General features: G+C 44.6%; 1 protein-coding gene across 1 annotated transcript in view; it reads right to left on the reverse strand.

Moving 5' to 3' along the window:
• Positions 1-857: 857 nt before the first annotated feature.
• Positions 858-22,421, reverse strand: part of LOC138570183 (ubiquitin-conjugating enzyme E2 E2) — a 1,314,846-nt gene continuing 1,293,282 nt past the window's right edge. Inside the window, exon 6 of the mRNA XM_069648864.1 lies at positions 858-1,708. Within this exon, the coding sequence (XP_069504965.1) occupies positions 1,611-1,708 (98 nt within the window). The 3' untranslated portion in view covers positions 858-1,610. The remainder of the gene's footprint in view (positions 1,709-22,421) is intronic.

Consider the following 22,421-nt stretch of genomic DNA (forward strand, 5'->3'; position numbering starts at 1 on the left):
CAACCAGTAGCATGTGAGTCTACACCCGAGAATCTTTGCCTTGAGTGTATGAAGGAGGATGCAGAGACCTGTTGTAAATCGGACACACCTAGGTTGACGGCTGGAACTCTGCATTCCTCGTGTGCACTAGAAAGATCTCGATGAGGAATTTAGTGCAGATTCAACTCCGGTTTTAAGAAAATATAGAAGTTAGATAGTGCCTTTTCACTGGAGCCCTGCTGATGTTGGGGTAGCCTGGGAGGTTACAAGGCTGAAGTATTTCTGGTCATATAAAGCCTTTTTTGATGACCTGTATTTTACCAAGCATACAAATGTGTTAAATGCCCCATATCGCCTCCTCTCAGTGGACAAGAAACGTCATTACCCTAGATGGTGAAGGGTGGAGATTAGGGGAGGTAGAATATGGGATTTAAAAAATGTAAGCATTGCAAAGAAGTCCTCTATACAAGTCAGTCCCATTTCAACTCTCAACTCTGACTTCTGTTCTAAGATTGAGTGCACCCTCCCCTACCACCACTCACACAAGTGAAATCCCCCTCAACTTACCTCTCTCTCAGATAGTTCTTATCCCTCGACTGCTTCCGGTTATGACACTTTGGTTTGTTGAAAAAGAAACCAAAAGTATTGTGGTTCCAATACCAAAATGAAGAAAGTAAAGACGTGGAACAGCCACCTTTGCTTTAATTAGAGGAATACGGGTGGTTGCGCTTCTTTATAAACATTTTTGCTATTTTAAAAAAAATTGCATCGTGCAAGCCAAGAAGGGAAAGCAAAGGGGAAGGAGGGAGGGAAAACACCATCAAACATGGAGAAGGAAGAAAGACTAACGCACGTGAGAGGGAAAGTCAAACAAGAGATTTCTTCACCTGCCAGTGTTTTATTGCGTGCTCTTGGTAAATACATGTGATCATCAACTGACCCACAATCCAAACTGCTGCAGCTCCATTATGAAATTTACAAGCATTCGTGTTTATTAAATAAGTGAAAATACACATTTAACTTTGTTCAACCCGGTTTGCGTTTTGTGGTGGCGACGCAAGGCCTGTGATCCAGACTGTCTTCGGTAATGCACAGTGACTGTCGACCAGAAGCTCCTATACAAAATAAACGTCGTTTCGGTAGCATGCACGTGCTCACCACGAAAAGACGCAAGTACAAAAGACGGAGCTGTCAATGCTACCTTATGGTAGCAATCAGATACAATTCTGATATTTCTTTATTTATTTTTTTACTTTTTAACCCCTCCCAACCCGATCCCCCACCCCAAAAAAACATTATAACCACTTAAGACAAAGTAAATAATGCACTCAATGCTACAAAGCTTTGTGACAAAGCCCTAGGCTAGAACAGATTCAACATTCTCCGCATCATCATCATCGTAACAAAAAATATATACGGAAAGAGAAATTTCCGCGCGAACGTAGAAGGGAAAATAATATTTTCAAGTTAACAAATTTATTTAAGAAAAGGACAATGTTTTGTCACATACTGTTTGGAGTAAAAAAAAAAGAAGAAAAAAAAGAAAACAGACAAAAATAAAACCAAGGAAGGGCTCTGGATGCACTTAGTGAGTGTGCTTGCGCAGATCCAGCGTGTCCGTCAATCGGTTCCTATGTGGCGTATCGCTTGGTCCACTGCTTGGCCATTCGATCATGCTCGGCTCTGTTGGTCATATACTGGGTGGCGATGCTTCCCACTAGCGGATCCGCTGCAAAGGAGGAACAAGGGCAAGTATTAAGATGGGGCACTGAACATCTAGATGGGTCCCAGGAATTCATTCAGTATATAAGGTCTTGTAAAGCACTAATCAGGCATCAGAGCCCCACATTCAGATAGGATAACGCGGTGCAATGAACCAATGAGAATCATGGTGGCGCAGTCAAGTGGTGGTGATCAAGACAAATCCATTCATCTTGACCCAGACAAGTCAATAAAAACAGTAGTGAACAGGTGCAAGGCACAGAAAGACTACCCTCATAATCAACGCTCACAACGGTGAAGTACAGTTTAGCAGTAGCAAGGCACGTAGGACCCTGCACGGCAACTCATTTGTAGGCAGAGATGGGAAAGAAAGTGTATATTGTTGAGAGCATGTGTTAAAAGCACAAAATGTGATTACTTCTGGAGACAATGGCTTTGTATGAGAGGTCACGCCAGCCGTCAGTCATCTCTTCTAGGCACCGCCCCGATCCATAAGCTCCCCTTCCTAGAATACATCGATCTACATCAACCAGCCCAATTATTAGAAGAGATCCACTCCATCTTTATCCAGTCACCACCAACAGTCTCATATGGCTACCTTTGCTTCTAAGGGCAGCGGAGGCTTCCTGGGAAGACCTAGGAAAAACATACTTTCTCCACCTTGCTAATCACAGTAATAGTACTTTAGGTTCTTATAAAGATAACCATGCCAGATCCCGCCCGCCTCGTAGTGCTGTTGTAATGGGTGCCATTAACCAATTTAATGACACTCAATGAATTGACCACTGAAAGATTAAGGGCTGGGGCGGCCCTGCTGTGGGGAATCGAATTTGCGAGCTATTCTCTTTCACATTCTGAGAGAAGGTAGAAGGCACAGCAAGAAGAAGTGTATGAACAGATGCGCTTCATAACAGGAAGTGGAGGGAGAACAGAAATAGGTGCAAGATATGCGGCACTCTAATCAACAAACACAAGAAATGAAGCGCCAGCACTTTCAACATGTCAGCTTCAATCAGAGCTTTTTCCAGGAAGACGTTCAACTTACTGTTGGAATAAGGAGAACGTGCACATGACCTTGTATTCACAAAAAAGGACGTGCATGCATAGAATAGGCATGCATTGGTGCTGACTTGCATGCTATTAAAGGCCGAAGAACAGGCATGCATTCTCGCACCACTGCCCACTTGTTCATACTACCAGGCCGGCAAAAGTCGTGTGCCAATAGGTGTTCTTGGAAGAATTAAAGGGTCTGTGAACTCCCAACCCCGGCGAAACTTGTTGGGCATTCACAGATATTTGCAAATGCATTGGTGAGGCAAACGTCGTGCATAAGACACGTACAGTTGAGTTAATCCAGATGCAAGACGTGCAACACGTGTGGGAAGGATCGCCAAATGGCAGCATGTGTGCAGGATAAATAAATAAAATAAAAATAAAATAAGGAGGCGAGAAGAGTCATGGGAAAAGGATTTGCAATAATAGAAAAGTGAATTCAGAAACTAGGACTTTACAATGTGCAGCGAATGCACTGCATGCAGTAAACCGCTGGAAGCCCACATGGCCATGCGTGGGTGTGCAGCTTTGTGAATAGGACATTTCTCTCGTCTTTATTCGGTCAGGCAAAAGTTATGCTTCAAATAGTATTTTACGGCCAGACATGTGGCACCGTTGGGATTTTGACATTTAAGAGCTTTTAGTTATAATCATACAATTACAATCTTCCAAGTGAAACCTAACTCCAAGTGCAACTCTTGGTATGACTCTGACCTTGCCGCCCCGAAACGCAAGTGCAGCGTGGCTGAGAGGTAGTGGAGGGCTTCAAGCGCATCCTCCGACAAACTGGCCTGCCACCTGCTCCAAAGGCAATACAGACTTTCTGTCCTGTTCAAGAAGAGAGCCCACCAAGCCTGCATCTCTGCGGCCTCTAACACACGGCCGAACTAATGCAAGGACTTGGTCAATCCTTCGTCAGTTGCCGCCTCTTCTGTTCCGTACCAGGCTCCCTGCATGGCTCTGGCTTCTCACTTCACCACCAAAACTCAGGACATCCTGTCCTTGCTCTCCTCTTCCTCTTACACTACCTGTCACAGACCTCAGTGCATACACAGTCCCGTCCAATGTCTCCCATGCTGACCTCAATCCATACACAGCCGTCAGATGCCTCCCATGCAGACCTCAGTGCATTTACAGTCCCGTCCAATGCCTCCCATGCAGACCTCAATCCATACACAGCCGTCAGATGCCTCCCATGCAGACCTCAATCCATACACAGCCGTCAGATACCTGGGAGGCTCAAATCTGGATTGTGGACGATCAAACTTTTGCTATTTTGGGAGCGATGCTGCAGCGTGTTACATCAACGCAATAAAAAAAATATGCCTTTAATTTTCAAGTCCCACCACCCCAACTATATGGCTTTAAGCCTAGCAGCAGCGCTAAATGACTGCATCACAGGTCCTGGCCATGACTACCACATGCTGGATGGTGGGGGAGCAGATCTCCTTATCTTGCGCAATCTCTCAGTAGCGGTTGAAATGATGGACCCTGGGTTACGTGGTGGCAACTTGGACCCAGAGTACTGCTTAACATCTTTCAACACTGTATGGCCATGGCGGTGAGCTGTGGGAGTTGCAGGGGTGAGTCATTTTCTGCCCACACTTGCGTCTTTCTCGAGGATGAATGTTTTAATGGCATTTAGGTGTACACACGTTTGACTACAAAAGTAAGGTTGCGTGGTAGAAAACGCCAGCTTGCGATCAATGCATTCATTACAACTATAATTGGAAGCAATTACCGGACCTGCAAAGGCCATTTTGATGCCTAGAGCTGGACCCGGATTTCCAGTTTGCATGGTGGGACTTATATCCAATACATATGAAAAAAATAAAACGACAACTTTCAGAACACCAAGTCAAAAACCAGGACTGGCTCTGGTGCCAGTTGCAAGGTGTATGTTATAAGCCAATTCTTCCATTTCATGCAAGCTATTGAAAGAAAAGAGGTGTAAATTGTGACGAGCCTCCTGGTCTGGTCAAGGAGGTTCCGCTAATAAAACCCTTAATTGAACAGCAACAGTGAGTAAACCAAAAATAAACAAAGTTAGACTAAAATAACTGTTAACCGACCAACAGATTTGTTATTCGACTTACTGTATATGTCTCGATCTGGTGATCAAGAAGGAACAAGTTACTTACCTGTAACGCCTGTTCTCCAGCATTGGTATCTTTCATGGATTCACATGCTCATAAATATTCCCCGTCGTCAGGCTGGGAATCATCAGTAATATTAAAGGAGTTTAGTGTTAAAGCTTGAAACTGCTTGTCACTTATTTAGCCTATTGCTGTCACTTTCGGTCATACTGCCCCAGCCAATGACATTAGTCCTCCTTAGCTCCACCCCTGGTGGCCACCTTCAGATTTGGAAGTGGACGTAATGTGGCAGTAGGAACCAAGAAAATCCAGAGATGGGTGGGAGGGTCGTATGTGAATCCATGAAAGATAATGCAGGAGAACAGGAGTTACAGGTAAGTAACTTGCTCCTTCTCCAGCATTGGATCTTTCATAGATGATTCACATACGCACGAATAGGATTACACAGCAGTACATATATAGATAGATAACCAATGGGCGGCGGCATAGCTATACAGAAGCAATTGAACTCACCTATGAAATGCTCAACTCAAGCAAAAAGGTTGCAAAGCACCGCTTGGCCGACACAGGACTCTTACCTGCGATCTCTTGTCAATGCAGTAGAATCTCGTGAAGGTATGGACAGACCTCCACGTAGCAGCCCTGCAGACATTGATCAGGGGAACACATGACAGGAACATGTTGGTAGGAGCTACAGCTCTGGTGGAATGCGCCCTTGGCCTTCCTGGTATGGGCATGCTAGCAGGCTGGTGGCAATGTGAGATACAGCCAGAGAGCCACCTGAAAACAGCAGACTTTGCCAGGGTGTTGCATGTGCTCACAGGTCGAAACAAAACAAACAGTTGTGATGTCTTTTGGAACTCTTTTGTGGGTGCAATAAAAAGCTTCAAAGCAGGCACAACAACCAGCGAGTGAAAGGCTGCCCTCTCTGCTTAAGAAGTGGGAGCACAAAAGAAAACTGGTAGAAGAAAAGGTACATTCACGTCGAAAGTTGAGGGAACTTTGGCATGAAGGAGCACTACCTTGGACTTGTGAAAAGCCAGGCACGGTGGTTTACAGGCTTGAAATTCTCGTACATGCCTGGCAGACGTAATGGCCACCAAGAAAGCAGTCTTCCAATTCAGCTGAGCCCGGTGAAGCGGTTTAAATAGAGCACTCATTAACTTTGAAAGAACAACATTGAGTTCCCACAATGGAACTGGAGCTTTCACAGGAGGAAAAGCCTGGAGAGTCCCTTAAAGAATTCATTAATCAGCCTTTGGGTCCACAGAGAAGGTCGGCCTATAGTGGGAGAGTAGCGAGATATGGCTGCTAAATGTACTTTAATGGATGTGTGTTCAAGTCCTGATTTTGCCATGGATAGGAGATTTGGCACGATTTGGGCAGCTTGTATCTGAAGAGAGTGTAGCTGTTGGGATTGATACCATGTGGTAAATTGTTTCCATTTGTGTTTATAGCATGATGATGTAGAGGGCGCCCTTGCCTTTGCCAGAATTATTCTACATTATAGAGGCAAATCGAAGTGTCCAAATTCTTGTGCTGCAGGAGCCAAGCCCTCAGCGTTAGGAATGCTAGGTCATGGTGCAGTACAGATCCTCCATCTCTGGAGGGGGGAGTCTAACAGAGGGGGCAGCTTGATGCAAGTAGTGACCAACAGGTGATGGTTGGAGTACTAAATTTGACGTCGGGGCGATCAAGTTCATCTTGCAGCAGCTCCGTTTGAGTGTGTTTAGCATTTGCAGAAGTGGAAGTGGGGGGAACTGCCCTTCCAATTGAATGGAGAAGGCATACCCCCAGACTCTCTTCATGAGGATACCGGCTGGCAAACTCGGGGCACTTGGAGTTCTGTGCTGTGGCGAACAAGGCAATCTTGGGGTGACCCCACCGGGAGAAGATATTAAGAACTTGGCTCTCGTGGAGCTCTCATTCGTGGCATGGCCGTAGCTCCCTACTGAGAGAATCCACAATGGTGGTGTGGATTCCTGGTAGATGAAAAGGGCAGAGATAAATGTTCTGGGATAATGCCCAGTACTAGATCGCCTGAGCGTACCAGTGAGCGTTGTCAGTGAATATGCGAACCACCTTGTTCTGTAGTTGCGGTTTGATTTATTTCAAGGCCAAAAACTCTGCTCTAGACTCTAAGACATTTATGTGTAGGGCTTTGTCTTTGGGTTGCCACAGGCCTATGGTGTGGTGCTGGTCCGTGTCGGCTCCCCATCCCTCCAGGGAAGCATCAGTGATGACTATGGCCTGATGAACTGGGAGGCAAAAAGGAGCACCCTGTGTGAAGTGCTCACGACAAGTCCACCACTGGAGAGTTCTGCAGAATGATGGCGTGAGGGCAATGTTGCTGTTCCAAGAACCTGACACTTGCTGCCATCGAGCATCTAGAAACCCGTGGCGAGGCTGCATGTGAAGCCTGCAGGGTGGTCCATTTGGTGAAGACTCTTGGAGCTAATTTGAGGCCGAAACACATAGCCTTGAATTGATAATGTTTGCCTTGTACTATGAATCAAATGAAGCATCTGTGCTTGAGATGTATGGGAATGTGGAAATAAGCATCCACAAAGAACAGAGAGGAGAGGAAGTCTCCTTGTTCTAGTTGGTCGAGAACGAGCTATATTGTAACTATGCAAAATGTCCACAATTATGGGAACTTGTTGAGCTGCCTGAGGTCCAGGATGGGTCTCCACCCCCTGGACTTTTCTTTTCACTAGGAATCATCTGGAGTACACTCCAGAGTCCCGGGGGTGCGATGGTACAGCTTCTAGAACTCCTATTTTTAGAAGGGACTTTACTGTGGTAGATGTAGCCCTCTCTTCTTTATGGGAGGAATGGAGTGGCATCTGCCCAAGAATTCGAGGGTGTGAACCTGTCGAAGGATGTTACTCTGTCGGTGAAGATGCTTTCCCACTGATTGACAAATTTGGAAAACCAGCCTCCCACTGGGGCGGTGAAGTGGGGGCACAGGTCCTGGCACTAGTCAGGCCTGCTTGGGGGTGTGTGGGATGGAGGAAGATCTGCGCTGTCGATGACTACCCCTGTTCATCTATGACCTTCCCCTGTATGCCTCGTGCGAGCTGGTGCAAGACGGTTGGCAGTAGGAGGGCCTGTAATTGCTGGGGGTCCTGGTGAAACATTCATTAACTGAACGAAAGGACTGTCTTCGCTACTGCAGAGTGCCTAGGGTGAATGCTGTATCAGCATCAGCCTTGATGGTCTATAGGGTTTCGCCCACTTTCTTCCCAAACAGGTCCACCCCATCAAAGGTCATATCCACAACCTTGGATTGCACTTTAGGATGAAAATTGGTTGCCTTCAACCAGCCCTGTCGTCCGAGTACAGCTCCGTCCCCCATTTGGCAAAATCCGGTGTCCGTGATGTCGAATGCGACAGTAATGCATGGTCTAAAGCTGCCTCTCCTTCGTGCATCAGTGCCAGGGCATCAGTTATCATCGGGGAGAAAATCCAAGATGAGACCCATCTTGCAACACAACTCGCAGTCGCATCGGGAGAGGATTGCCAATGAGTTGGCTGCTTTGATGGTAGTGGCAGCTGTGGAAATGACCCTTTTTCTGAAGGCGTCCTGCTACTTGCCCTCATTGTCTGCAGGGTGAAGAGGGGGTTGGCTGATCTCTTCCGAGCAGTTGCCCATAACACTGAGTCTGGGCAGTGCTGGGTACGAAGGCACTTAGGAGCTGTATTTGTCACCTTATACTTCTTCTCCAGGGGATTTATTTTGGAGGAGCCGAGAAGGTATTTTTCATTACCAAAAAAGCCATCTTCCCAGATGTTGTCTAACATAGGGATTGCGACTACTGACTACCTGGAGGCTTTACCACTTTCAAATAAGAAAGCCTCTTTCTGATGTTCCTTGGGAGACAGGTCGAATAGCTTAACAGAACGTGCTAAGAGTGCATAAAAGAGCCTATTTCACCCAGAAGTGAGTCATAGGAGGGCAGGTCTGATGTCTCACCATCAGCTGGGATTAAGTCATCAGAATCATTTGTTTGAGTGTCCGTAGCCATGTCTGCGTTGCCAGGACCAGTAACAGTGAGGATAGCTACTGGAATGGCAAACTGAGGAACTGGCCGAGGTGTCTGAGGAGGAACTAAATCCCATCTTGAAGGTAATACCTGAGGGCTCCTACTATGGGCTCCTTGAGGGGCCGGAGGAGGAAGCCAATGTTGTAGTTCCATGACCAAGGTCTGCAAGATTGATAAAATATCGAGCAAAAGGTCCCTGGGTGCAGCCGGTGTGCCCAAAGGTGCAGCAGGTAATGCAGTGGGTGGAACTGCAGCCATTGGAGGAGGCTGAACTGGCGGATGATACATTGGCAGGATAGGATCAGGCTGTTCACTGATTTCCACTTGGTCTGAGAATAAGGCCTCGAGAGGCTCTTCATCTGAGACTGCACCCCCTTGAAGTAATGTGGCAGTTGGTGCACAGAAGAAGCCAGGCTGATGAGTTGCTTGGCTTGTGTGGGCCTTGGCAGAAAAGACAATGCTGGAGGAATTTCTCTATCCACACTAGTCCCTCTGGGAAACGTGGCAACCGCTGGAGCTTGTGATGAGACGCCAATGTCGCTGACGACAGTCTAGAGGGCAGAGAAACTCTTGCCAATTTGATAGAGATGGTAGTCATGGTCGTTGATCTTCGAAGAGGCAACCGTCGAGGTTGTCATTGGTGAGGTTCTTGATGTTAACAACTTATGCCTGTGGCTCATAGACGGAGTAGATGCGGACATCGACGGACATCTCTTCTCTGATGAGTGCGCCGAAGACAAAGGTTTTGTCAAAAACCGTTGACTTGGTCATCACAGTTGTAGATGAAGCAGTCACGTACGGGGCCATCGACAAAGTGGACAGTGTTATAAGTGTCGATGGAGTTGTCTGCGGTGGAACAGTCGAAGTGTGTGACTTGTTTCCCCTTCTAAGTTTCTTAACCATGGGAAGGTTCTTCGTGTGATCTCGACTTCTTAGACGAGGGGTCTGCCGTTTCTGGTAGGGGCATGGTAGCGAACCAAGGTTGAGTCAGAGGCCCTGGCACCCTCGTTCAGCCAAGCCACTAATCTGCGGTGACGTTCCTTACGAATCTTCGAAGAAAAATACTGGCAGATGGAGAAATGGTCCATGTCATGGTCTGGGTGCAGACAATTATAAGCAGCTGTTGTGGTGGCCGTCCACATAGATATTCTTGAGGCAATACTTTGTACAGGCCTTGAAAAGGCTCTTTTCCTTCACAACTGTTCTCACAGCGAATGAGTAAGGCCTCAAACCTGTGAAGAGGACTTCACACAGTCAAGAGGATCTGCTGATGGTCAGGATCTTCACCGGCAATGAATGCCGGTAGTCGTGACTGATGTTGAAGACCACGATTGAAAAATCTCTCAAAAATAGGACAAAACCATCAATATTTCAAGGAGCGAAATTATGAGGACTACCAACATGAAAACGTGTGGTAAAAATCTGAAGATGACCACCAGGGGTGGAGCTAATGACTAATGTCATTGGCTGGGGCAGAATGACTCAAAGTAACAGTAATAGGGTATATAAGTGACACGCAGTTTTAAGCTTTGAAGCTAAACTGCTTTAATATTACTGAGGATTCCCAGCCAGGCAATGGGGAATATTCATGAGCATGTGAATCCATGAAAGATCCAATTCCGAAGAACGTATGAAGAGCTCTTTTTGCATCTGGTCACTTTCAGAGCACATGGGAAGCTGTGTGTTCTCTGGCGAACCCCAGGGTCAATGTCATCACCCCTATTGTACACTTTTTATATGCGGCTGCTACCCTGTTGCATTTGTATGTTTCAGTTCTTCAAGACATCTAGCTGCCTTTGGAGGACTTGGCCACCAACACCGCTGTGACAGAATGCCATCAGTGAGGGTCTACTCTCCTGAGTCTTCTTGATTTTTGCTGTGCAAAGTGAAGGTGCTTTCTCGGCTAAGCAGACACACTTTCCACATATGGTCCAACAGTGCCAGAAAATTCATCCAGGGCTGGTTTAGGCCTTGTGAGTATGACAGTGCCAAAAAGTAGACATGCATACTCCTAGCAGCCAATCAATTGAACGATACATTCCTGACCACATCGGGAAGATGGCCTTCAAAGTATGTGTTGCTAGCATGCCTATAAACAAAGTTATGTCAAAAAGACCAGTGCATTTGTGGGGAATAAAGACAGCATCCATATGGACAAAAAAGAGATGCTTACATTAACTGCTAAACTAATAAACATGTGGCTCTCCCTTCCAAACTAGAGACTGTGCTAAAGTGAAGATAAGTGTCATCGTATCCCCTTCCAAACTAGAGACTGTGCTAAAGTAAAGATAGGCTTTATTTTACCTGCTTCCAAACTAGAGACTGTGCTAAAGTAAACATAAGCTACATCTTATCCCTTTCCAAACTAGAGACTGTGCTAAATTAAAGAGAGACTTTATCTTATCCCCTTCCAAACTATAGACTGTGCTAAAGTAAACATAAGCTTCCTCTTATCCCTTTCCAAACTAGAGACTGTGCTAAAGTAAAGATAGACTTTATCTTATCCCCTTCCAAACTATAGACTGTGCTAAAGTAAACATAAGCTTCCTCTTATCCCTTTCCAAACTAGAGACTGTGCTAAAGTAAAGATAGACTTTATCTTATCCCCTTCCGAACTATAGACTGTGCTAAAGTAAACATAAGCTACATCTTATCCCTTTCCAAACTAGAGACTGTGCTAAAGTAAAGACAGACTTTATCTTATCCCCTTCCAAACTATAGACTGTGCTAAAGTAAACATAAGCTTCCTCTTATCCCTTTCCAAACTAGAGACTGTGCTAAAGTAAAGATAGACTTTATCTTATCCCCTGCCGAACTAGAGACTGTGCTAAAGTAAAAATAAGCTTAATTGTATCACGTTCCCAACTAGAGACTGTGCTAAAGTAAATAGAAGCCTCATCCTATCCCCTTCCAAACTAGAGACAGTGCTAAAGTAAAGACAAGGTTGAGATTATCCAAAAGGCAAATATGGTAGCTTCAGGACAGAATTAAGTTAATTGACTACAAGATATCTGCTCCTGGCTTCTGTCTGCCTTTGAGGTTGTTGCCACAACACATGGGTGCAGCTACTCCCAGGAACTCTTTCGCATCTTAGTGCTGATTCTGACACCTTTCCCATGGGGAGACCGGGTGTGCTTGGGGTTTAGCTGGAAATAGACAGCTTTAAAGAGGACATGTATTTTGTATGTTATCTTATTTCTGTGGCGCTTAATGCATAAGCGATTCAACAGACATAAACCGGTGCAATAAAATGAGCAATAAGACAATCAAACCAAAAGGTCACAGAGAAAGAAGATAGGTTTTAAGACGAGTTTTCAAGAGGGCAAAGGATGAGATAGAGCACAGGGGTAGGGGGAGAACATTCCACTTCTTGGGAGAAAGCAAAAGACAAAGAACAAAAAAGGGAAGAGTCACAGGGAGGGCGTGGAACTGCTAAAAGAAAGAGGGATTGGGAACGTGAGGGGGGGGGGAGTAGAAAGCAATGAGAGTAAAGATAAGGAGGAGCTGGGCCATACAGTCTTTAACGATGATACAGAGGAAATTTAAAAGTAGATTAGATTCAATGGATAGCCATTGAAGACGGAGTGAATCAGAAGCGCAAGAGACCCTTATTATAAGTTTGCCGATATCCCACCGCCAATTCTAGCTGGATACCTGCAAAAAGACCTACTGTTTCTGCCACCTGATATCCAAGTATTACCAGGCTATTAAAGGCGGCAGAATGGGACGGGAAAGCCCTATTCCGTAGAGTCCCATAGGACTCCATGGAGAGGACTGCTGCTATTTCCGTTACTTAACGGTGCCGGAAATACTGGCTGATTTTTGCTGGTGGGGGACTAATTTACTTCCAGGTTTTGACTGGGAAAAGTGCCGGTCACGAAGTTACTGGCAATTCTCCCAGACCGGCAAATGTGTAAATACCCTTAGAGTCACGAGGGGAGAGTGAGCATAGGAACAGAAAAGTGGTAGACAGAGCAAAGAGGAGCAAAATGAACAGCAGGAAGACCAAAGAGGAGAGAGGAACAGTAGACCAGTCGGGAGAAAACAAGGGAAGAGATAAGTTTAGACACAGGAAAGGTGAGGAATCGATGAGCCTTCCGGAGGTTATGCAGTTCATAGCGCCATGAACGTGAAATACTGGTGATAGGAGTAGAGAAAGAAAGTGAGGATTCAAAGACAATAGCCAGGTTACTTGAAGTGGCAGCAATAGACAAAGGGGAAGGGAGAAAAGAAAGAGAGAGGAGGATGTTGCTATTGATAGACCACCCTTAACCTGCGGAGTTGTTATCCACTCTCACCCCCCCCCCAAAATCAGGGAGCCCTACTATACTTCGCTTAAGTTTTCTTTTAGCGCTGGCCTTATTGAATTGAAGACTCAAATAGAGCCACATAAATCCCACCCCACCGTGCACACAGGTAACCAAGAACCAGGGGGGGTATAGAAAGAATATATATTCATTTTAATTATAAGCTCAATGAATAATCATTTTGTTCAATCACAGCTGCCACCTTCTTTGTGATAGAAAACACAGGTTCAATGACAAAACACGCTTTTTATACATTTACCTTTGTCTCACAAACACGGAATACAGGCTAAATATACAGGTCAAAACTCTTCCCATGAACCCAGTTGAATGTCGAATTTCAGTAATAATAATATGGCAAAATACTAGAACATAATCTTCGAGTGTCTGGCTGAACGTTTTTAGAGTGAAAACATAGGCACAATTTTCCTTTTATAAAAATGAGTTCACCTTCAAGGCGTGATCTACAAAGTTCCCTGCACACTCAAAATGCTAGCAGTTGAAATTACAGATTTATAAAAAATGCCTGTGGCTAATATTACAGCAAAATTTTGCTTAGAAGGAGACACAGGGTTGATTTAAAAACAAGATATACATCACACGTTGAGTGCTAGATACATGAGGTCTCACTTTTGCAAAGCACTTCTCCCCCGAAACCCAAACACCAAAGCATCAATGGCATGCAGCACCCTTCTGGCCAGGCCTAGGGAATGGGGACAATCTAGAAGTTTCGTTTTCCAGACCTACCTCACTTAAAGTCCTGTGCTGGGACAGTTGTGAATTTTCGTTTGTGGGGCTGATGGCCCCACTTTTTAAAATATAATGTTGAAAGAGTGGTGACACTTGGGAATTGAATTTTAAGATATGGATACTTTTTATTTAAAAGCAAGTTTTTGAGAATGGGTTTCAGTTGGGAATTTTTGTTTTAGGGACAAATATCTTTTGGTTTGAAAGGCAAGGTTTGGGGATGGTGACAATGATCAATTTCGTTTTGGTGGCAAGTATATCTTTTGTTTAAAAACAAGTATTTGTAAGTGGTTCAGTTGGGAATTTTCGTTTTAGGAAGGGACACCCCTTCTAATTGGAGAAGCCAGGGGTGAACAGGAAAATCAAGGCACGCAAATTACTTTAAATGACTATCTTGTATCTTCCTGTTAGAGGAGGCAGGGTGAAGGTTTTCAAATTCTTCCAAGCTTTCCCCTGCGTCAATCTATTTGGATATTAATTAAATTAATATACAGTCAAATATGCTAAGGGTCTGCACAATTATACCCCTCAACCATTAATGGAAGAGAACTGACTATGAAAGGGAATGGGTTAATTAAATAGATCCCCACGCCGACATTTGGTTGGACAGTCTACTTACTTTTGAAAATCTCTGGGCTCTGCACTCATGGAGACATGTTTTTCTTAGGAGAAAAACAGGAGTCTGGCCAGCACTTCAGTTAATGGAATTCCACAGCAATGCTCCCTCTATGGTTCCAGGGAAGCCTCACAGCCACTGTTTTCTAGTCTCCCCAGCAATAGACAGCTCCGGCACTCTTGCAATATTTCCACCCAGATGCAATTTCAGTAGATCCTCTTTGGTGATTTTTGGCAGCTGTCCCCTCTTCCAAAGTGGAAGACCTTTTTTACTCTCTAAGCTCCTCCCAAGGAGAGTGAACATTAGGCAGTGCTAATTTATGATCTCTGAATCAGGATTAGACATTTACATTTCTCTCCACCCCCAATACCAGCATCTCCCTAAGGATTGGTTCAGGAGTCTAGAACAGAAATAGTGCAACTCCCATTTGAAATTCCCATTTTTTTTTCTACGTCAGCTTTTTGCCAAAAAGTACCTACACACTACAGTTTGTAATTTACTAATAAATTCCACGATATATATATATATTCCGCTTCAGATAATCATGGACGGATTGATAAAACGACAGCCGTGTTCGCACCATGTTGCACAGGTACAAGTCAATTTTTCACCGTTTATACAAAATGATCATAGTTATGAACATGCAATTTACTCTCCGGATAACTAATTTTACTATCCGTCAGCTTGCCAATTCTAAAACGCGGGACATTTTCGGGGCAGCCAGAAACAGAATTCAGGTGATAACATGATTTCCAAAAATCGCATGTGGATCAAATTTACATCAACATAACCAGTTTGTTATTAGCTTTAAAATGACCTATGACTAGACACAGTGCGACTTATTATTGCTGAGAAAATCACCATTTATGATAGTCCAATTAAACTAATCGGAAATCTTCACATGTATGCAAATCTTAGTTCTCATTTCTCCAGGCCAGTTTCATTCTTGGCAAGCATGTGACCAGAGCCTCCTCGACTGAATTTCTGTTAAGGCCGGTGTAAAAGCAATTAGCCTCTTTGTTCTTTGAAAGTTGGTGGACTGAGGAGATCCTTATTATACAGCAGACAATTCACCTCTGCCCAGCGATGCCATAAGGCACTGGTCCTGTTATCTGACGTTGACCACCATTTTGATCTCAAAACGTTCTTTTTTTTGGTATTTCTCCCCACCCAGTACCGATAGTCACTTTACTGCAGTTGTAAACAGCTGGTATGCATGAGCCCCAAAGGGATCCCCTGAAAAGATCAGTAGGCCAACAGCCCTGCAGTTGGGAAGTCATTTGTGAATTCTGTCCAACAACCAAAACAGGGTCTGCCTCGATCCTAAATGAAATTTACATGTGACCCATGGAAACAAAGTGGCCTTTTCTTTTCAATTGTTGCTGGAATTTTGAGTGTGAAGCATAATATATATTTAATGCATTGCATCTGGTCAACACACACCAAGTCATTTCCCTGATATCTTTATTTTAGCTGGGGAACATTTTTCTAATTTCTAGGCTTTAAAACTGCAAAAGGCACATGCAAAGGTATTTTTGTTTCAGTGTTTGAAACCCCTGGTTTTTATGTAGAAGGGACCTTTGATTTTCTTCTGCAAATGTGAATTAAAGGCTGCTTTTCAGTTCGACCTTTCCTTTTGTAATGAAAGATAGGCCTTTTGATTTCTAATGCATGGCCATTCACAAAGCTTTTCCTTGTGTTACTTTCAGAAACACACAGCGTCAGCATTAATAGGCCAATTTTTAGTGTGGAGGATTTTGAAGGCTGGCAGGTCATTTTTCCAGTGTGTTTGGGCCTTTGATTAAACCCCACAAGGAAGTGGAGGTGGGATAGTGTAAGCAGGAAAAAAAACTAGCCTGAGTTTTAGAGGGATTGAGGTGAAGAGATTGAGAAGCTATCCTTGCTTGTATTGCAAGGAAACAGGCAGATAAGGAAGAATGGATGTAACCAGTGGAGTAGAATGACAGAATGATTTGAGAATCGTTGGTGTATAGATGATAGGAGAGCGCAAAAGAACGATCAGGGACCCAAGAAGAGAGGTGTAGAGGGAAAAGTGAAGGGGCCTGAGACATGCCTTTGGGGACACTGTGAAACAAAGGCAGATTGGAAGAGGAGTGCCTAGCCTAAGAGACTGAGAACGTGCAACCAAAAATATAGGAAAGAAAACATTTAAGGACAGAGCCTTGGAAACCAAGCTCGTCTAGAGCTGAGAGCACAATACAATGGTCAATTGTGTCGAAAGCAGCAGAGAAATCTAACAGAACAAGAAGAGAGGAGAGTTTGGAATAGCGTGAGGAGAGGAGCAAATTGGTTACCATCAAAAGAGCAGATATGGTAGGGTGACGAGATCTAAATCCAGATTGACAAGGTGGTAGGAGAGAACGTAAATTAACAAAAGAAGAAACTTTGGAGTACACATTTGCTCAGGATGTTTAGAGGGGAAGGGGAAAAGAAGAATAAGAAGATAGAAGGTGAGGAAGGATCAAAGAAGCATTTTTTTAGAATAGGGTGAATGGAGACGTGTTTGAAAGAAGATGGGACAGTTGCTGCGGAAATAGAAGAATTGAAGAGAGCAGTAAGATAAGAAAGAGGAGAGGAGTAAACAGGCAGAATTTGAGGAGAAGGGAAAGGAACATATGGGGAGGAACTGGGGTGAGCCTTTGGCTAGAGTGAAAGAAACATCCAGATCAGAGAGCAGGCAGAAAGATGTAATCACCCAGTGGGACGAGACAACATGAGTAGATGATGGAGGAACTGGAGAAGGAGGAAGGATAGATGCACGAAAGAGGGAGATTATTTTAGAGAATAAGTAATTAGCAACATCGGAAACAGAGATGGAGGAAAGTGAGGCAGGGCCAGTTGAGAGAGGAGAGAGAATATGTTTTAGAAATTGCAAAAGCCAGCAGGGGTGATAAGCAAGTGAGGAAAAATGAGAATTAAAATAAGAGTTGCTTAGCAGAAGGAAGCATGATGCAATCATAGGTAGAGTGAAGAGCTGAGAGAAGAGTCTACCGCTGCCTTTGATTTGTGCCAACGCTTCTCAGCCTGATGCAGTGAGCGCCACAGAGAGCAAAGGCTCAGCGAGATCAAAGGTCGAGAGGTTTATGAGCGGGTGAAAATGGAACAGAGGGATAGAGAAGATCAAGCAAGGCTGACAAGGTAGTGTAGAGGAGAAGAGAGGCAGAATCAAACAGGAGAGCAGAAAATGTAGAAAATGAACAGAGAATAGAGGTGGAAACAGAGGAAAAAGAAGAGATATCAAAGGGTCAAAGATTGCAATGGAAAAAGAAAGAAGAGGAGAGAAGACAATGATCAGATGAATAAAGAGGAAGAGCGGAAAGCGAAGCAGAAATTGGAATGGTAGAGAAGATGGAAGAACCAGAGTTGTGAGAAGGAGGAATATGCAAGAAAAATGTGAAATTGCAAAAAGGGAATAATTAACATGGAGACCTTTAGATCTGTGGCGGGTGAGGGGAGTGCAGAGTAGTCAAGAGGCCAGGAACCTACAAAGGCAGGTACATCACTTACATCACTTGCTTCCTTTAAATCTCTACCCTGCCCCCTTCCCCGCACCCACCTCCTGTCTTTCTTCCTGAGGACAGGAATTTGGTTAGGACTTAGCAGAGACAATATGTGTAACAGCGACAAGGACAGGACTTTAACTGACGGCTTGGAAACACACTAGTCCCTTATTATGATTTACTCAATGCCACTCATTCTGGTGAATCATCTTTGAAACAGAAGAAGAATCAACATAGAACCTTATTGTATCTAAAACTGCTGAAAGTCCCTCCCCTCATATAGGATGAAGGCGGGACTTCCAGGGCAGTGCAAGAAAACTTCACTTTAACCAGCTGTGCGGGACAAGCAAGGAGATTGCTGGTAGAAAGGCCTGTCTGCTACTGAGGCCTGCTGGGACGCAGGAAGGGACTGGTAAACAGACCTAAGATATTCTGCAATGCAGGCGTCAAATGCTAGATTTGAGCCGAAATCCTACCGCTGTCTTCTCAGACCCAACCTGCACATAAGCACTTGAGACTATGTTCCTCCACCAGCAACCGTGCAATCTAGCCATCCTCTTATTTCGCCATGTTTGCCCACCCAGCTCCTCTCCCAAGACCTCCCAATCATTATATTTCAGCACACTGAAATTTGAGCAGTGCCGCCCACCCCCACTCCACCACCCAGGGGTTGCTGGAGATGTACTTTTCGAAGACCAAGCCTCTGGAATGCTGTGCCAAAACCCCATATGTATTCCCAACCTCCTGACATTGCAGAGGCGGCTGGGAACCTGGTTTTCTGTGAAACCTGCCATCATCTTTACCCAGAGGTCATTGCGCATTTGAGATATGCATACCATACAATCGTCCTGTATGCATTAAAAAAAACAATTATAAAAAAAACAATGCGATTGTGTACTTGTGTTATGGGCTATGTTGAACATTTGTTATGTCGCCAGAATTCCTTTGGGGCACCATAATAATACTTATGCATTTATCTGATACAGAATGCAACCGCAATCATTTTTTCTTTTTTTAAAAAAAAGCAATCCCTGCAATTGAATAGGATAGTGTTATGTTATGTTAAAGGTACTTATATAGTGCACCATCACCAACGGATCTGTAAATAGGAAGGAGGGCGGGTAGGGTTAGTCGGGAGGAGGGGAGTAGGAGAGTGGGATAGGTGGTGTGCTGTTGGCAGCTTCAGCTCGGTATACACAGAGTGCTGGACTTTGGTGCAAGTATCGGAACGGGCGAGACTTCATGTACTGTGGGTGTTGTTTATGTGTTGTTGATGCGGTGTGGTAAAGTGTGTGCGGATTGTTGGGAGAAAAATGGTTGTGTGAGTTTTGTGTGGGTTGAGTATGCAGAAAATTGAGGGATCATATTAGTGGAGTCTGTATCCTGATTCAGGTACTTCTGGTTCTGTTTGAGCTGTATCCCTGTGGGTGGGGTGTTGTTGTTCCTTATGGGCCATCTCGCTGTGGTGGTGCTGCGCGGATCCAGCTGCATCATAGTGAATATTGTATGGAGTGATAGGTGTGTCTGAACCTTTTCTTCGGGTGTGGAGCTGGGTTGGTACTATCTATTCTCTTGTTGTCTAATGTGACACTGGTCAGTTGAAGCTTTGAATGGTTCAGGGGAGTTCTGTTGATGAGGTGTCCTAGTGCCTCTTGGTCAGCCTATGTATTCAGTCATTAGTTTCCTTCTATCATGACTATCTTTCAGTTAGTTATTTGGTTTCCATGGGGTATCTTCCTTAGGGCTAATGTTTAGTTGTAGTTTACATGTGATGGCGCATTATGTTTTCCGCTGTATCTTGATGATTAATGTGTGATGTGGGTGCTTATTTCTGTTTCTCACCCCCTGAGCTAATGGTACAGGGTTTGCTATTCCCTTGCTGTCTGCCGGGATTAGGTCTGTTGGGAATGGCTATAGTTTAGGGTCAGGGTCCTATTGATCAGTCGTCCTGGTGTTTCTGTCTTCGTCTTGCTATGTATTGGGTCTTTGGTCCTATTACGGCTGTCTCTCGGTTAGTCGTTTGGTATGTCGTGGGGTATTTTCCTTAGGGTTTTTCTGTCGATTGCTTGGTGTGGATCAGGGTCTGCTCCTTAGTTCATCGATCTTTTAGTTGTGAGTGTGTCCCTGTGGCCAGTCTTTCTAGTTATGACGTGAAGAGCCACATTCTGAGTAGTTTCCTGAATAGTAGGTGGATTCTTGTGTTACCTATGTATTTTGGAAGGTTGTTCCAGGTTTTCAGCGCTTGGTGGGAGAAGGAAGATCCTCCAGGTTTTCTTTTGTTGTAGGGTTTCGGTTTCAGGCGGATGTCAATGCTTGATCTGAGTGTTCTAGTCGGTTGTTGTAGATGCAGTTTGTCTCTCAGGAACTCAGTGCCTTCGTTGTGTACCGCTCTGTGTGTGATGCACATGGTTTTGAATTTTATTCATTGTTTTATTGGTAGCCAATGTAGTGTTTTCAGCACTGGTGTGGTGTGTTCTTTTCGGGGCAGTTTCAGAAGCAGTCTGGCTGCCGCATTTTGTATGCGTTGTAGTTTTTATAAGAGTAGTTCAGGCATACTAAGTATAGGAAGTTGACATAGTCTACTCTGGACATGACGAGGGCGATGAAAAAACAAAAACAAGGGTTGAAAAGTGCACAAACCATAGTAAGGGACGCAAACATATAAATGCTCACATACATTTATATATTTGTTTGCATACCTAACTATGGTTTGTGTACTTTTCAGGCCACGCCTATCACGCAGGCCACCCCCCCAAATAAACCCTCCCTCAATTTCTTCCCCCACTTAAAGCCCTGACAGCACATAACATCCCACAACTGTGCCACGGCTGTCCCACAGTAGCCATACATCTGCCACGCACGGCTCGGTCGCCTCGCGCTGTGCTCACCGACATAGAAAACGGACGCTCACAGTGCCTTTGGGCTGTCCCCAAATGACACAAACGTTTTTCCTTGGCTCGTTTCATTCAGGTGCTTTAGGGACTGTGGACATGTGTGATGTCATGTGTGTTATAAGCTGTGCATGGCACTTCCACCTGCTTGCCTCTGTGCCCTTATCTACTTGTAAATGCCACAGCTCAAGGGAAGAGCACCCACAACCACGCCCATGCTATACAAACATGAAAGTAATCCCAGGCAAAATATTCTATTGTAAAATAAATATACCCTCCATCGGCTTGCTCTTAACATCTGGGCATTTGGTACTTTACAATTATCCTCCTCATGTTTTAAGAGCATGATTGGCTGGAAACCCATCACATGATTTCATCAGCGTGCTGATTATTGCAAATATTTTGCTTGAAATCTTTGCAGTCGGGTTTCTTTCGGCGAAATAGTAGTCACATCTTGTGCTGTAGAGCTCATCAGCTCCAGCTGGAGATTGTTGGGCTGCCCGCATCTAATCTTCTCAGGCAGGACTGTTAACGGATATTATTACCTGGGCGATCCCACCAGCCGTGCGGGGAAGAGGGGGCGGAGGGCGGTGACGAGCACACGCAGGAGTTGTGAGTGCAGGTGATGGGAACTCGCAAGATTTTTCTCAGCACCCACTGCCCCAATAATGAAACATTTACATTTCAGGAGATTTCGGGTTTTAGGGGCTAGAGGCTGAGTATGTTATTTCTTCCTATTCCTTCATTATTTTTTTCCCACTTTTCTGTGATTTAAAGGAATATTGATTATTGTACATTAATTGGTCAGTTGAACATGTGAATCTATTTATATTTTAATTCGGTATTTTCAACTTTGTATTTCTCTTTTTTTAAAGGTGAATTAATAACCAAAGCAAACCAACAAATACATAAATAACTTCAGGAGATTAAGCAGGAGTTTTCTGTGATGTTGCAAGCAAATAAATAGAAAAGGTGCGCATGTTTGCAAAGCTGCTTTTGGGTATTTTCTGCAGAGTACAATCCTGGCAGGATATTCACAAGCGCTGTAACCAGAAGTTGCTGAAGCGTCCTAGGTAAGTCACTCGGCATTGGTCCTGTGATCAGAGTTGGAATCCGGTGTCGGGAACAAAAGCAGATCCGTTAGCTTGATGGGCAGAAGTAGTTTTCCCGGGTCCGAGACTAGTGGAGACATTTTTCGGCAGATCTCGCACCTGGGAAAATCCGGCCCAATGGCCGGCGCTGTTCTCAGACCTGGAACTCTGCTATGACTCTACCAATGTGTTGGCCATGGTTTTCCATGATCTTCCATACTATGACGCTGCCTGTCTTGCACCTAATGTCTCTAGTTAGGCCACTACAGGTTTACCTATACCAGGCCCCCAGGAAAGCCGCCCCCCTTTTATGAAGCTACCACATCCGGGGGACAATGGGGATTGGGAGAGAAAT

The sequence above is a fragment of the Ambystoma mexicanum genome, chromosome 2q (genome assembly GCF_040938575.1).
Source record: "Ambystoma mexicanum isolate Mex_15411 chromosome 2q, UKY_AmexF1_1, whole genome shotgun sequence".
NCBI classification, from domain to species: domain Eukaryota; kingdom Metazoa; phylum Chordata; class Amphibia; order Caudata; family Ambystomatidae; genus Ambystoma; species Ambystoma mexicanum.